The sequence below is a fragment of the Pogona vitticeps genome, chromosome 1 (genome assembly GCF_051106095.1).
Source record: "Pogona vitticeps strain Pit_001003342236 chromosome 1, PviZW2.1, whole genome shotgun sequence".
NCBI classification, from domain to species: Eukaryota; Metazoa; Chordata; class Lepidosauria; order Squamata; family Agamidae; genus Pogona; species Pogona vitticeps.
The window spans coordinates 97,260,085-97,276,347 of record NC_135783.1 but is presented as its reverse complement, the minus strand read 5'-3'; the positions used below and the strand labels follow the sequence as shown (position 1 = coordinate 97,276,347).

The 16,263-nt window shown below is 40.7% G+C and overlaps 1 protein-coding gene across 6 annotated transcripts in view; it reads left to right on the top strand.

Annotated features, from left to right (window-relative positions):
* Positions 1-2,720: 2,720 nt before the first annotated feature.
* Positions 2,721-16,263, top strand: part of SOBP (sine oculis binding protein homolog) — a 195,977-nt gene continuing 182,434 nt past the window's right edge. For 5 of the 6 annotated variants that reach the window (XM_078385269.1, XM_072998214.2, XM_072998209.2 and 2 more), the window contains exon 1: positions 2,727-3,026. In XM_078385269.1, the coding sequence (XP_078241395.1) occupies positions 2,931-3,026 (96 nt within the window). In that variant the 5' untranslated portion in view covers positions 2,727-2,930. Of the gene's footprint in view, positions 3,027-16,263 lie in introns of all 6 variants that reach the window. The other variant, XM_072998195.2, reaches the window with a different exon arrangement.

Below are 16,263 nucleotides of genomic sequence, written 5' to 3'. Positions count from 1 at the left end.
ACAAACTAAAAGTTCGATAAAGTAATGTACATGATCTTGTTGAATTTTATTGGACTTCTGTGAAATATTTTGGAGTAAAGAGATTTGGGTTGCAATCCTACATGCCATCAGTGAATTCAGTGGTACTTACTTCTCAGTGGACTTAGGATATAGGGTTGTCCTGATGGAATCTCATGCCATAAGTATTTTTAAAACCCATGTATTAAAACCTGTATATGTGTATCCTACAGTATAGCATAGCTATATTGAATAAGTTATTTCCTTCATTGTCTTAATGGTAAAATGTGGTGCATTCTAGTTAGGCTCTGGAAAAAGTACTTTAGTTCATAAATCCCAACAATCTGTTAAAAACAAAAATGCAAAAATAAAGACATTACAGCACATGAAACTATCACAAACGAACAGAGTTAAAAAAAAAACAGTGGAGAGCCTCCTCATTTACCCACACTTGAAGGCATTCTATTCAACTATTATTGGTTTTTTTAAAAAAGGAAATGGTGTATAATTTTAAGATCAGCAGCAGTCATAATGACAAATCCCTTCACAATTACAATTTTGACTAATGGAACAATGGACACCCCCCACATGTACTGTATCAGGTAATTATGAACTGCCAAAGAATAATGAAGCGTGATCTAGGAAGATTCGATGTAACGCTCTTTACTTGGGTGTCCTAATTCATAACACTCCTTTCCTAAGCACATCATCCTGTCTCACCGTTCATTCATCTGCACGCAGATGAAAAAAGGGTACAAAAGCAAGGCAAGGCTTTCCGTGGCACAGTAAACAGTCTCCCAGAGAAAGAGAGAGATTTTAGCTAGATCCATACACAATCAAATACGCTAGGGGGAAGATGGACGGAAGGGGAATGGAGGGGTTACGTGGCAGCTCGTACCGTTTTGCACCCTCTTTCCAAGCGACCAAGTATAGTATGGTCCACTAGTTCTGCCTTTCTTTAACATAAAAAACGACTGAGGGGAAGTTGTGTCGGGTTTGTTGTCTCGGGCCATCAGAGATGCGAAGTGGAGAAAACAAGGGGATGCTTTTGGGAAAGTGTTACTTCTTCATCCCGCGAGTAACACTTTTGATAGATGGAGGCAGAAGTGTGGAAGCAACAGAACGAGGATACACGCGCCCACACACGAGTTCAATCGAAAGCGTGACCTCGCTGTGGGACTCCAACCTGAAAGATTTTTCCTCTAATTCCAGATACGTGCTGGGATCTGCTTGTGCTTACCAGTCTTTGGGCAGCAAAGGCACTCTGCATATGTCCAGGAGCTCTCTAGAATGCTCTACTAAACACGCCGGGTGTTGGCACAGAGACGTCGAGGTTTCCCTGGCAAGGGAGACAAAGCCTTAATGGTTCCCATCGAGCGAATCCGTTTCCTAAGGACTAGTTGTGTGAGGCTGGAGAAGGAGCGGTTTCCAAAGGAGGCACGCGTTAAGATTTCCCGCCGCCAAAAAAAGGGTTGGGGGGGGGAACAGATCATGTGCCCGCCTTCCCCCCCCCCCCCCAGTCCCTGCTTCTCTGAACGCGGACGCTGCTTCAGTGGCTCGGCTCCCTCGGAACAGCCGCCCACCCGCGCAAACGTCAAACTCCGCCTCAGCTGGAGTGCTTTCAGGGCGACTGAATCTGCGTTTCCCTTGAAAGCAGCGTGGGCAGGCGGGCGGGCGGGCAGGCTGCCTCTCTTTGCGTTTCTATTTTATTTTATTTCGTCTTATTTTTCTTTCCGCCTAAAGGTGGAATCGTGCTGCGGAGGGAGAGGCTGAGGCGGGCGGGCGGGCAAACCAGTCGCTCCGCCAGTCTCTCGCGCGCAGCATCCTCTGTCCATTCCGGAGAGCGCGCGGTCTCTGTCTCTCACATACGGTCCCCCTCAGACGCACCATTGCTTCTCTGCCCCCCCCCCAAACAAACAGCAGTCTGGCTCCTTCCACCCATTGGCTCCCCCTCAAGACGAAGGCAACCCGGGCTTCCAATTATGTCCGCCGCCCCCCCCCGTCCCGCTCTTTCTCTCTCACAACACGCGCGTTTTGAGGCCAGCCATGCGATGCCACGCACGCGTGCGCGCGGGCATTTGTAAGAAGGGATTTCTGCTGCTTCTTTCCCTCCTTCTTCGTCTTTTTTTTTCTTTTTTAAGGTCCCTGTCACTTTGTTTTGTAACGTGTTTGGCGGTAGGTGTGTTGTGCGAGTGTGTATATCTCTCTCTGTGTGTGTGTGTTTGTGCATACGTGTGTGACAGAGTAAGACTGGCCCGGCAAGCGGGGGTGAGGAGGAGCGAGACTGAATGCATTGGTGCGTTCGCCGCCATGGACGACCGTCCCCGCGGGGGAGGATGATGACAACTGAAGCATAAGTACCCCCCCACACACGCACACGCACACACACACGCCTCTCCCGGTTCCCCGCTTTGAATCTGAGCTAAGCAGCAGCAGCAGGAGGAGGAGACGAGGCGGAGGATTTGGTGACAGTGGAAGCCCCGCCCGCTGCCTGGGCAGGGGGGCTGTCCTGCGGCCCCCCCACCTTCGAAGGAGCTGGACTGGCTTTCTTTCTCTCCCCCTACCCAATCCTCTCCTTCTCCCCCTCACACGCACACGCAAGCACACACACACACCCTCGCTCACACACGCACGCACGCAGAGCGAGTCTCCGGCGCTCGCTCAGGCAGACAGACAGGGAGACAGAAGATGGCTGACTCGCCCGGGCAACCCACAGTCCAGCCCGCCCGCATCCCCGACCCTCCCAGCGCCGCTTTCTCCTCTGACACTCGCTGACGCCTTCGTCCAGCGCGGAAAGCGGCCACCCCCCCTTTCCTCCCTTTCCACGACCTCTCCCCCTCCCCAAACCTTTCCCCAAATAATACCAGCAGCCATTTCATCTCCAAGAAGGAGGTATATCCCCGCACACAACGCACACATACATCCACACAAAAATGGCAGAAATGGAGAAAGAAGGGAGACCTCCCGAAAATAAAAGAAGCAGGAAACCGGCTCACCCCGTGAAAAGGGAAATCAATGAGGAGATGAAGGTATGTGTGCGCTCTCTTGTGACTGATGCGGAAAGGAAAAAGGGAGAGAGATGGGGGGGGGGAGAGAAGTAGAGGAGGAGGGAGGCTCTGTGCAAATACCCCCCTCGCACCTCGGCTCCCCCCCCTCCCGCTCCGCGTGTTTGGATGTGTAATAAAGAAAGGATCTCTCGGTTTGTTTGGCTGGAAGGAACAAACAAATAGGGTGGATGAAGTGCTGCCTCAACTCCTCTTCCTGAACTACAAAAAGAGATCCGTTCGCAGGCTATAAAGCCAGGTCACTGAGCAGCTTTGATATTAGTAATTTATTATTACGATCATCATCATTATAATCACCACCATCACTGCTCTTATTGCCTCTTTCTGCCCCTCCGTAGCGATTTCAGCGAGGATCCCCTTGCTTTCTTCCAAATTTATGCAGATCTCTCAGAAACTGCTAGTTAGAAAAGAAGGGAACTCGTTTAAGCTACGTCTCTCTCTTCCTCTCCCCCCCCGCCCCTTCCAGTAGCCAGCTGCAACTGTGTAATTAAATTGTCAAAGTGAAATGTTATGGTCTGAACTGCACATCATTCTTGTACTTAGACACAGGATCTCTTGTCTTTCCCGTCTCTTTCCTACTTCCTCCGCCTCTGTTTTCCATGCTTCACTTCATTGTTAATCAAACCAGTAGAGTGTTGTGTTGAAAGAGAAGTGTCCTATAGGGGTGCCTGGGATGTGTGTGTGTGTGTGTGTGTGTGTATGTGTGTGTGAGAGAGTGAGTGATATAATAGGTGTTTGTCTGGAGGGATTGGGGGTCAAGGAGAGAAAGCCAGTGTCCTGACAGGAAAGGATGCCAGTCCAGCTGTGTTCCAGAGGTAATGCCATGGTCTGGCTTTCCAGATGTGCAGCAGTCATTGCACAAAAACATGTCTAAGGGCTTTTTTAAAATTTATCCTTAGGCTTAAGTCTTAGGCTGAGTTGAAGTGGGCGTCTGTTGCATTATTTACTTATTTGTTAAGAGAGACTTTTGACTATATTTATTCTTAGGCTCCCCATTTGTTGTCCCTTTGTGGTTTACACATGTTGCAGGGCTGGGGTGAACTTGCTTTGCCCCAAAATAAGAAAGGCAGTACAGTTTGGGATATGGACCGAAATGATATTCAGTGTGATGGATCATTTACAATGGGTCTCATCATAGTATAGGTACAGTACATGCTAAATATCCTAGCAGTGCATTCAGTGGTAAAACAAAATATGCCTACTGTGGAATCTGTGCTTATCAATATAAAGATAATTAATGCATTTGAATCAACATTTTATTCATTGTTCTTACCAAATTAAATTAAAGGAGGATATTCTATTTCCCTTTTTGCTTTTAAATATAACCCACAAGAAAAGCATTCGCCATTTACCATGTTTGGATTCCGTCTTTCTGTTCTTACTGGGGGTTTATCCAGCAGCAGACAGATGGACATTCAAACAAAGGTGGTGGTATGTATAAAGAGCAAAGTGCGTAGCATATCAATAACATTTATTCGGTGTTTGGGTGCTCTCAGGCAGATCCCTTTAGGTTTTGATTTTGGGAAGGGGGGAGGCTGCAGAAGAAGCGGGCCAAGGGCCATAGAAATGTGTTCCACTGTGCATTGTCCCTTTAAGACATTTCTTCATATGATCTATGTGGACTGCAGTTTTTAAGTTTCATAGGTTCTAGGATTACAAATTAGCTAATTTTAATCAAAACATGTGAAATGTTATCCTGGCTGGATATAAAGGCTGACTGTGCTGGATCCTCTGGGTTTGTTTTGTTTACTTTGGCTACAGGCACTCTTGGTGGTTTGGGAGATAGTTGTTCTTCTGCAGTATAACAGATGTTTGTCTGAAATGGTGAGGAAGAAACAAAAACAACACTGTGTGTAAAAGGATGCACATTTTATACACACACATATACACACGTTCATGGTATTAACAGCATTAGTATTAATCTTACTGCAGAAAAGTTGTCAATTTTCTTAAAGTTCTATATTGCTTCAACAGTATAAAGATAAATAATTACATGGGAATTATAGCTATATGAATAATTTAATTCAAGGTTATGGACTGATGTCATTTTGGAGACCATTTTTGTAGTCTGGGTGACTGAAAGATTAACAGCAGCAGGAGCTTTCAGGCAACACAGACCACATGCCAGAACAAGGTATCCTATTAAGCCTGGTGTCCCCATTCTTTTTTTAGGATAGATAAATTATTATAAGTGAATTTTCTAAGTATGTTTGCACCTATTATTTCATCTGGGTCCATTGGAAACATGGAACGTTTGCTTGCCTTTCTAAGAACAATTCTTTGTTTGCGGAAAGAAAATATATAAACTGGATGGACTTCCACTTCTTCATGGAGTGAAAGAGTACAGTAACACAGCTAGTTAGTCACTTTGTATAAAATGTATGCAACAAAATGTCATAGTGAACACAATGTGCCCTTGTGTAGGTACATATCTGTATCGTTCAAACAGCTTGACTGCTTCCCTTCATCTGAACTGCTTTCATCTGGACCTGTGTAAAATAAGCTCTGGTAAGTAATCACGACAGAGCAGAAAGAAAGGAATGTATACAGCAATAGACAGCCTAAGCTGTAAAAACTGTAACCTGAGTCCCAGCAGCAGATCAGATATCAAGGCTGTAAGGTAGAGGGAAATGAAAGAGATGAAGGGGAGGGAAAGAGGAGAGAGAGAGAGGGAGGGCTGAGGAATGGAAAAGTCAGCTTGGAAAGTGAAGGTCTAGTAGGAGGGCCCCCTCAGGGAAATTTGGCTCAGGGATTAGGGAATTTTATCATGGTGTACAGTGACCTACTCAGGTTTCAGACCATGTTGGATTGAATTGCTTCCATTTGCTAGGAGTAAGAAAAAGGGCCAGCGTGTATGCGATTCCCTCTCCCCACCCCTCTTTCCAGTAATAAAAAGCCACTGGGTACAAGTGCCTATTTTAAGTACAGCAAATATAAGGCACTATGAATGAGTAATAAAATTACCTCATCACACAGATTTTCTTGAAGATTTTCTGTTTGATAGAACACATATTTGCCCAATAATGATGGAGAGAAACTTAACCACTAGTTTTTCTTCTGGCACATCAGCAATATCACTTGCTGCATCATTTTAACATGACTGGAAAGTGATATTGTTTGCTGTTTCATTGTAGCACATATTTGGTTACATTTTTGTTATCTCTTGTCTAATATACATGATGGTTGTCACAAAACTCAGCTTGATATATTACCGTGTCTAAGAAGGATAAGACTACGGAATGAGCCCACATGGAATTTTGTGAAAATTCACTGAAATTTTCTGGCATAAATGTTTTGTTCCATAGTGACCACTATTTTTGTTTTCCTAATTCCTCCTTTCCTTTCTCCCATGGATAAAGGAGGTTCTTAGAACTGACCAGTATTGCAGTGAGATGAATATTACACATGGTTTAGTATATTTCAGGTCAATAATATCAAATAGTGCTTATGTTCTACACTGAAAGAATATTCACTAGCAGGAAAACCTAGTACATTTTGAAAACAAATCCAGTTTTTATCGTTTAACTTGATTCATTCAGCTGGACAAATGAAACATTTATGCCAAATATTTGATCTAATAATAGACATTCTACATCTACATCCTATTTATTCATCACAAACAAGTCCTAATAATGTCAGTAGAGTTGTTCCATAATAAATGGATTGTGGTCTAAATAAGTCTAATGCCACATAATAGTATAACTGTTCAGAATACAGGAAAAGTGCTTAGAAACAGACATAATTAAGGTATATTTGAATCAATTCATATAATTATACTTTGCAGACTACACTGGAAATTTTGTTAAATAAACTAGACTGATTTAATGTACTTCTTTATTTGCCAATTGACATGTTTTATAATGTGGGTCCTGATGGCAATTTTAATTGTATCTTAATTGTATTTTAATCATTTTATCTTTCATTGTATCTTAATTGAATTTTAATTGTTGTAAGCTGCCCAGAGACCTCTGGGTAGAGTGGGCGGCATATTAAATAAATAAATAAATAAATAAATAAATAAATAAATAAATAAATAAATAATTTCATAAAGCTTTCTTCACAATATTTACCTTCTAAATTCTTAATTAAGTTATTGATAACTAAAATGAGCTTCATTGCAGATGCATCTGTCAGAATTCATTGGTAAATTCATGGACATCTTTATACATTTTTAAAAAGTCATACTTCGGGTTTTTAAAAAAAAACATAATCCCAATGGATAAATTAGAAACAGTGGATAAGATGCAGGTTTAATCATACAGTAGACATACTAAAAAAAGAAGGATTAAGCAAGTCAAAAGTATGAGTTGTCATATGATGATAAATATATTGTCTATACAGGCTCTTTTGGAGTGGGCTAGTGAGGACTAAATAGGGTCATCTGGAGTTGGGTAGAGGTCTGTTGTGCATTTGGTGTGATCATCAAGCAAACCTATTTGGTCTGGTTCCTTCAGCTGTCTATTTGCTGTATCATGAAGAAGCTTAAGAAGAGATGCCGTCCAGGACATTGGCAAATGAAACACTTCCTCTGCTTCTCCATGGAGGGCCAGAGGAAGTATTAGGCCAGGTTCTCAGCAGTTGATTTGACTGCTGGCAGCTACCTGATGAAGCTTTTTACTCAAGTCAAAGAGAAGGTGTGTGTGTGTGTGTGTGTGTGTAAATAATATTTTAAATTGCTCCTTCTTGTTCCATTCTGTGACTTCTTGCTTCCAGAAGGAAGTTTTAAATTTATTTGTTTTTTTAAATAAGTGATATAACACATATGAGCTGCCCTACGAGAGTCTAAAAATTTACTTCCTCTGCCCCTTCCTTTGGAGGAGCAGAGGAAATATTTATTTAACAATATTTAGAAGTGGCTGTCTTCTTAAACCTCTTCCCAATGTGGCAAACTGACAGCTGAAGCAGCCTTGTCAGTGTTCACATAGCTGAAGTCTTGCTTTGGTTAATTTCTAGTGATTGTATATGCTAGAAATGGGCCAAAATGGGGTGATCCTATCTGCACCAAAGCGTATAAACCCCTGACAGAGGTCCAGAAGGTGTAAGTAAGAACACTCTGGGAATGGATTGGTTTGATCCGACAATTATGTTATGTGATCACTGGAAAAAGGAGTGAACCAATTTGTCCCTGCAGCAAACCAAACAGAGGGCTAAATGTTTGTCCGATTACACCCAAAGTGTGTGATCCTATCAAACCAAGATGGCCGAGAGCCAGCTAAACTGATGCCAGGGCAGGTGAAGCTGTGCTGAGTCCAAACTCCTCCTAGCCTGGGCTAATCTTGTTAGCCCAGTGGCTGTGTCCCTGGTCTGAACAGGGTTTGGGTCTATCATAACTTAGCTCCTCCCCTGTCCTGCCCCTTCTCTGCTGTTTTATGGCCCTTTCACCTGCTGATCTTAGCCAGGACAGTCACTCTACTAGCAGATCCTTCTGTCAGCAATTCTCTAGGATCAACAAGATGGTTCTACCAGTACAGAGGAAATTGTCCTTGCAGAAGAGGCCCCTGCCCATCCCTGACTCACAACTGCAGGACAACTTTGTGTTAGAATTACACTGCCTTTCTGGATCCAACCCCAAGGCTTTGTTTACAAAAGAGCACTGGCGATACATTTAATTATCTCAGGAAAAGTAGTCTTCTGAATAGAAAAAAAGGAGATACTGTATACAGATATATTTTAAAGGGATCTCAGGAAAATCATGCAACACAGTGCCAGAGATTTCATTGAAGAATGGGACCCCTGTAAAGCTAGAACTTTCAAGATAGGCAGTACCTCTCTGTTCTGCATATACATAGGGTACCTCTTTGAGGTACACAAGCATCTAATATAAGATAAAATCATCCCGAGAACTAAGAATGTTTTATACAGGACAGTGTGAACTTACACAGCATTCTAGTATTTGCAATATATTAGGCTTTTGTTCTCCCCATCAAACACACACACACACACACACACACACACACAATGAGATCATAGTAGCCATAAATGATGAAACATTATAGATACACTTTTAAATTTCCCTTTATGTTCATGTGTACCTTTGTGCATTTGTATTTGAAGTTAAGAATGCCAGAAGTAAAAACAGATGCATTCTGCTTGCAAAATTTGAAACCATCAATTCATTAACATAAACAAGCAGGAACTGACAGACTTTTTCCCATTTGTGATTTTTGCTTGCTCTCATCAAATCTTACCCTTGTTTCTTAGGATGCTGTAAAAACAGAGAAAACACAAGTGTGGGTAATACATCTTTAAGAAATTGGAAAAATCCACCATGCTGTTTCAAGCCCTACATTCTGTGTGGGATGATAGCACAGTGCAGTTTACTCCATATACAAAATGTGTACAAGCAAAAAACAAGCTCTATTGCTTTTTTAAGCATGAGACATATAGTCTCCTTCCTGTCCCCACAAGGAAAATGTGCTTTTACATGCAGAATACTTTTACAATAGTCATTTCAACAGCCAGACAGGATGTATCTTTGTGCAGTGTACTACCTAATAAATGAATGGTGATGGGGCTCTACCAGGTGCAAATGAGCAGAAAACCACACCATAAAATGATTTTAGTGGTTTGAAATCATTATTATTATTAGGAGCTGAACTGAAGGTTCCATAGAAGCATTTTAAAGTCATTTTCTTTAGTGGTGATAATTAATTGCATAGAAATTGATAGCACACAAGTAAACACCTTGTCAGTCTAGATATTCCAGGGAATTTGGCTTTAATGAATCCTTAGCTTTAACAGTTTAATTGTATCTGAGTCCTTGGAATCACTGTTGTGAAAGTAGACCAGGTGAAAACAGAAATGATAAAATAAAGAGTGCTCTGTAGTTGTCGAAACATTTGGAAATACAAAAGTTAGAATAGATATATACTACATTTTCTGTTGTTTTTATCGATGACTGTTATAATGACCTTTTGGGCTTTCTTCATCTTTGCTGTTCCTCTTGACACTAGGCACAATAACTCTGATCTGTCATCTCTTGATTGTCTTATGTTGCGAAATGTCATCTTCACATCCATCTGCTCTTTTTTAGTTCCTTGCTTCCTCTCTTATTAGCCCTTTGCTGATGTGTATTCTTTTGAATGATCTAATCTGTCCTGTCTTTAAAAATAAAATAAACCTTCCTTGATACTGCAGCTTCAACCACATCTCTTCTGTCTTTTGTGTGTATGTGTGTGTGGGGGGGTTGTCTGTACCTGCTACTTATAATTTTTAAATTAATGTTATTTTCTCCTAGAAATTCTTCTAGGCCATCTGAAATCTTTCATGGCCATTTCCAAGATTTTCCAAGATGTTCTCTTTGTCTGTTTCCTGAATGTCCGTACTTGTCAATAAGCCTGCATTCACTGAAACTCAACCTTTAATACCACACTTCTTTTTGATCCTATGCTTCAGACTGATCCTTTTACTTTTTATTAAGAACTATGTCCCACTGATCTGAATTTAGTTAATTAGACCTGTGCCCACTCTCAACCAAATAATTCTTATTCACCTCCTTGTGTGGGAAGGAGGCTTATCCTATTTGTTTTCTCTCAGACCATCTATTTTCAATATTAATTGGTAGATCTTTCTCCTCACGGATCCTCCCTAGGTGTCCAACACCATTTGAGCTACTGTTTTCAGACTATATGGAGGAGTTCATACTTTAGTTCCTCTGTCCTAAGATAATTTTCTCTCTGAGACAGAGGTGTATATGGCATTCATCTGGCACCCCTCATTGCATACAGTATCTAAGTCCAAAAAACTGATTTGGGTACTTGACACCTAAAAACCTATAGCTTGAGGTGGCCCGTCTCCCCGGCCCTGCTCCTCCTCCTATGTATACTAGCATCTCTCTCTCTCTCTTTTCCTTTTGAGAAACTGAAGCAATCCATTATTGGAGAGCAAACAAGGACAACAGCCCATGTATTAGTCTTTTTGTATTATCACTGCAGCATGAGAACAAGTTGTTATGCAATGGCTTCCGCAAAAGCAAGGGAATGGAAAAAGAAAATGCCTGTCTCTTCTCTCATCTCACTTTGCCTACTGTCTTCTTCTTCCATCGAGCATCCATCCATCCATCCTGGGGTCCTTTTGTCATCTTCTCCTTCTGCCATCTATCTGATGCTGGCTGCATGCAGAAGCTTAACCTTCCCCATTTGTTAGGTTATTTTCTTCTCTCTTTTAATTCCATCCTAGAAGAAGCTCTTCTTATTAGATGAAGATTTCCTTTCACCCTCCTAGCCTTTAATACTTTTTCTTTCTTGCCTGACTCCCTTATCTATTCCCTCCTTCCAAATCTTTCTTTAAGCCAATTTCTTTAACTTTGGAAATTGAATTTTCAGTTGAACATTTCTCCAGGAGAGGCTATTCACTTATATTTTCTACATAATAAAGGCAAAAATATTAATTGATAGCTACAACAATATCAGCAGCAGCAACAGAAGTCAACTGCTGTATTCTTAAAATTAGAACTGTTAGTTAGATACCTCTTACTGTATATGGCAGTGTATATTCACAAGAGACCACAGAGCTATTTAATAGGTACTGTTCGACATACTGTTCTTGGAATGGCATTCCATATGCCCGTAAGATCAACTAGGCATGAATGCAGAATTGTGAAGGTATGTTTGACGGAAAATGATTTTACAGAGATTTCTATTCATTGAGGGGTCTATGCCATATTGTCACATATTGTCCATTTCCTGAAAGAAAATGACAGAAAGAATGAATATGTGGTTCAATGTATTTCAGGTCAAAGCCCAGTGATTTTGTTCAGGCTTTTTGAGCAGAGCTGATACAAAGACAACACCAATCATTGGTGGATGTTACAGAAGTTGGATAAGAAAAATTTGATAATAATGGTTTTAGCAATAATATATGTTGCTTTTTTTTGTAAGGCCACCAAGTGAGTCCATGCTAAGGTCAATTGTGACTCCCTCGCACCCATTCTTAGCTACTATGTTTCACCAAGCAGTAACTGGATGAAGCAACAAGCTTTGGAAGCATTTACAGTTTAGAAAGAGAGCTCATGCTTTGCATATCCACAAGGCTCCAGATTTAATCCCCAACATCCCCAGGTAGAGGTGAAGAAAATCATTGTCTGAAAACCTGGAGAGCTGCAGCTCCTTAGCCTTGACAGTGCTGGGCTAGAAAGACCAAAGGCTTGGCTTTGTATAAAGCAGTTTCTTATGATCCTGTGGTATATTTGATTTGCCAAGACAGCTGGATTATTACTGAATTGTCACTTGAGCTTTAGTCTGTGAACATTATGGTTTGCCCTTTATACAGTGTGTGCAGCTAGCTGTTAGACTAGGATTGTGAAATTAAGGAGCGTTATCAGAATGAATGGCTAAATATAGTTTTGATTTCCTCTGAGACAATGAGGTCCAATGGATTGTTGTTCACCTTTTCCTTTCTTCCCAGACAAGACCCCGGTTCTTGAGTCCAGCCTGGTTTCTGCCTTAGCATCTCACATTTTTTATTCATGGCATGCTGTATATTCTTTCTGTCAATATCCTCTACTACCAGTCCTTATAATATTCATTTTGCGATCTTTGTGGCTTCATTCAGCAGAGAATCTCCTAACACTTTGTATAATTGCTCAACATTTTTAATAATTTGTACAATGGCTGTTGTGACTCAGGTGGTGCTTTATCCATCATCCTTTATTGCTATTTTCAAACCTAGATGGATGTTTTTGCCCATGTACCAGTTAGGTTACAGTTCTTCATATTAGGGAATTTGTTTTGTCTTTATCTTCTTCCTAGAAATGTGACTGAGAAACATAACCAAGGATGTGGGGGGATGCAGACAATTTAAAAAAGCAAAGAATTATCTATGCCTGAAAACCATGCTTAAGCCTAAGGACATATGTATATATGTGGTTTTTTGTGTGGAAGATATGTGTTCTTAAAATTTTTACTCTGGTAGTTTCATATTATATGACATAGTTCTAAACACATACTAGCCCCATTTACTTGGTTCTGACTTTGTAAACATGGATAGGCTTGCACTTGAACCTTAGAAAAGCAATGTGCAATAAATTACATTACATTACATCTAACAGTTGGTGCTATGACCCTAATACAGGAAGAGGCATCATTTATATAAATGTAGATAAAGCCTGGATGTGCGGATTTCCATAAGAAATATATTTTTATGCAAGACATATAAATTGGAATGATATTGATGCTGTCCCTGGTGGTTGAGAAATGAGCAAGCAGAGTGATGCAGAGTTGCAGATCAAATACAGTACTATCTCTTTTAGGACTGCTAAAGGTATGGAGAACTAGACAACAAATCATGTATGTCCAATTTGACTTCTGATGTATTATTTCTGAAACAGCCACCCTCCCCACTTTCACATGTGGAAAGCTTGCATTAGAGGATTGTTTCTTCCGGGGGGGGGGCAATCTTGCTGTACAGTAATATACTGCGGTTTAGCATTACTGTATAACCAAATCAGCTCTGCTGAAGAACACCCACTGATTATATGCTCATGCAAAAATTTGAACCTGGATTTTCTAGGTCTATGTTATACCCAGTTCATAAAATTTCAGAAACATGGAAGAGTTTTCTGGATAATAAGATTTTGTTGTTCTTGCTAATTGTTTTAGAGATTCTGCCACAGCCTCGTGATGCAGTGGTTAAACTGTAGTATTGCAGCCAAAACTCTGCTCATGACCACCTGGGTTCATTCCCAGGTAGCTGGCTCAAGATTCACTCAGTCTTCCATCCTTCCAAAGTTGGTAAATTGAGTGCCTAGCTTGCTGGGGGAGCAATGTGTAGCCTGCATAATAAATTATAAACTCCCCAGAGAGTGCTTTAAGCACTTTGGTATATAGGCAGCACACATGCTTTTTTGTTTTGGACATCCAGGTTTATTTTTTTTTAAAACCTAGCACTGATGCTGCAGGATCATTACATCTTCTTAGGGTACTAACTGCAGAATGTTATCACTGAAAGGAATGCAGTGCTTCTGCCCACTAATATATTTCTGTAGTTGTCTGAATGTCACAGTTCATTAAACAGTGACTGTGATAATCAGTGATGAATGACATAACTTCCTTTCATACCTAATATTAACAATTTTTCTTTCTGAATAAATGTGATTAATCATAATAACTATGTACATAGGTTTGCCATTTGTTGCAAATTGTAATAATAACAATTCAAACTCTTTCCTTAGTTGCATACATAGAGTCAATTCGCTGCATAAATATGAGGAAGTCTCTCCCCATTTTAAAAATGTTGTTAAAGTATAGCAATACAGATGGTTGTGGCAGATTTTAACTACTGTGTGATTGCTGCTGCTTACCCCTGGTTACTGGAGTAGTTCTGTTGCTATGGAGTGAAGACATTAGGTCTGTCTAATCCTCTGTGTACCACTGCAGTTGTCACAGTTTCCTAGTTCTTTGTTTAAGGAGCTAGATGAGGAATCGTTCTAATGTCTGTTTTTTCAATAAAAATATCATGTTCCTTTTAAGTCTGCAAAAGTCCTCTGTTGATAGTGAGGTATAAAATGAATGTTTCAGGTTTTCTGACCTTAATTTTCTCCACTGTAATTTGCAACAGTTGCAACAAAATGAGCCAAGGTTGCATTTTTAAAGATCTGCTTATGTATATTCTACTTAATCCTATCCACTCATCATTCATATTGAAAGAAGTAACTTTAGAGTAGTGGTTCCCAATCTTGGGGCCCCAAATGTTCTTGGACTATCACACCCAGAAATACTGGCCTGCACAGCTTGTGGTGAAGGCTTCTGGAAGTTTTAGTCCAAGAACATCTGGGGACCCAGTGTTGGGAACTACAGCAGAGACAGGACTAGAAATTATTACGAAACAAATTCCCCTTCAGAATACTAGACCTTGTTTGAATATATTATCTGCAAATGTTTCAGTCTTTCAGAATGTATAACTGCTCTTAGGAAGTAAATTTGAATTTGGGATCTGAACACCATGAAGAAAAAACAGGAAAAATAAGCTATTAATTAAATGACCATTCAAGTTAAAAAAAAACACACAACACACACAGAAACAGGGATACCTGTATTGGTACAAAACAAATTCCTAATCCATTCTGAGGTGACACTTCCATTAGGCCAACCAGAACTCCATGAAAAATGTGCAAGCTTTGAAAACAGCATCTCTTCAGCTAGCAACATGCTGAAAGTCAATAAGGAAGAGGGAGTGAAAGCTGACTCTGGAGGGCTTATTGTATACAGGTTGTTTTAGGATGTAATGGCAGAGCGATGCTGCAAATGAAGAGTTGGTCTCACTATGTGATACAATTATGTAAGATTTTACCTGGGGTGGGTTGTGATTTTACTGGGAGTTGGGATGTTAGAAACTTTAGGTCCTCTTTCTTAGATTAGAAAAAGAATGAACTCAAAGGAGCCTCCAACCTATCTAGCACATGCATCATTGACTGGAGGAAAACAGAGAGCCACTCTCTGCTTGAATTAGTTACGGAACTCTGTAGCTTGCATGTTAGGGCTTTCTCACTCAGCATAGTCTGCAAGAGATTACTGATACAGACAATCGTGTTCCCAAGAGGGAAATGTGAGAGAGACGTATCATGTGATAATGTCCCCATCTTTACCATACATAGAATAAGTGTTGTGGGGGGGGGGGATCTTACTACATTTGCAACTTTGTGATGGACAATCTTACTATGTATAAAGATGGTCAACCATATTCACCATCAATTTTATACTCTGGTAAAAAACGTTGAGCAACACATTTTAACGGAGCTTCGCAAACCACACTGTATTGAGATGTGCAAATGCCTGCAGAGTGTGTAGAAACCAGTGTTGTCCTGGAGTGGCTCTTAATGTTTTCAGCAAAGGGTTTATTTAGTTTACTGCTCAAGGCGATGCTGATAGATGATTACCAATAACTAGCATTTATTCTGCACATCTGCTTTTTGCAGCTTTCTGTAAACCTAATCCTTCAACAACTGTAACCTTGGTCATGCAACATTCCTGAACATATGTTTAGCATTAGGAATCTGAATGCTGCCAGTAAGCTCAATGAGGCTACTCATGAGCTAAGGCTTGGCATACACGAGAGCTTTATGGCACTGAAGCTAGACTGTGCAGAAAGAGAGTGTCTTCAGTACAGAGTATGTTTATAATGACCTGAGGAATAAAGAGTAGTGCTACTTTTATACTGACATTATTTAGAATGATCAACACTACCCTGGGGGCTCAGAGTATAT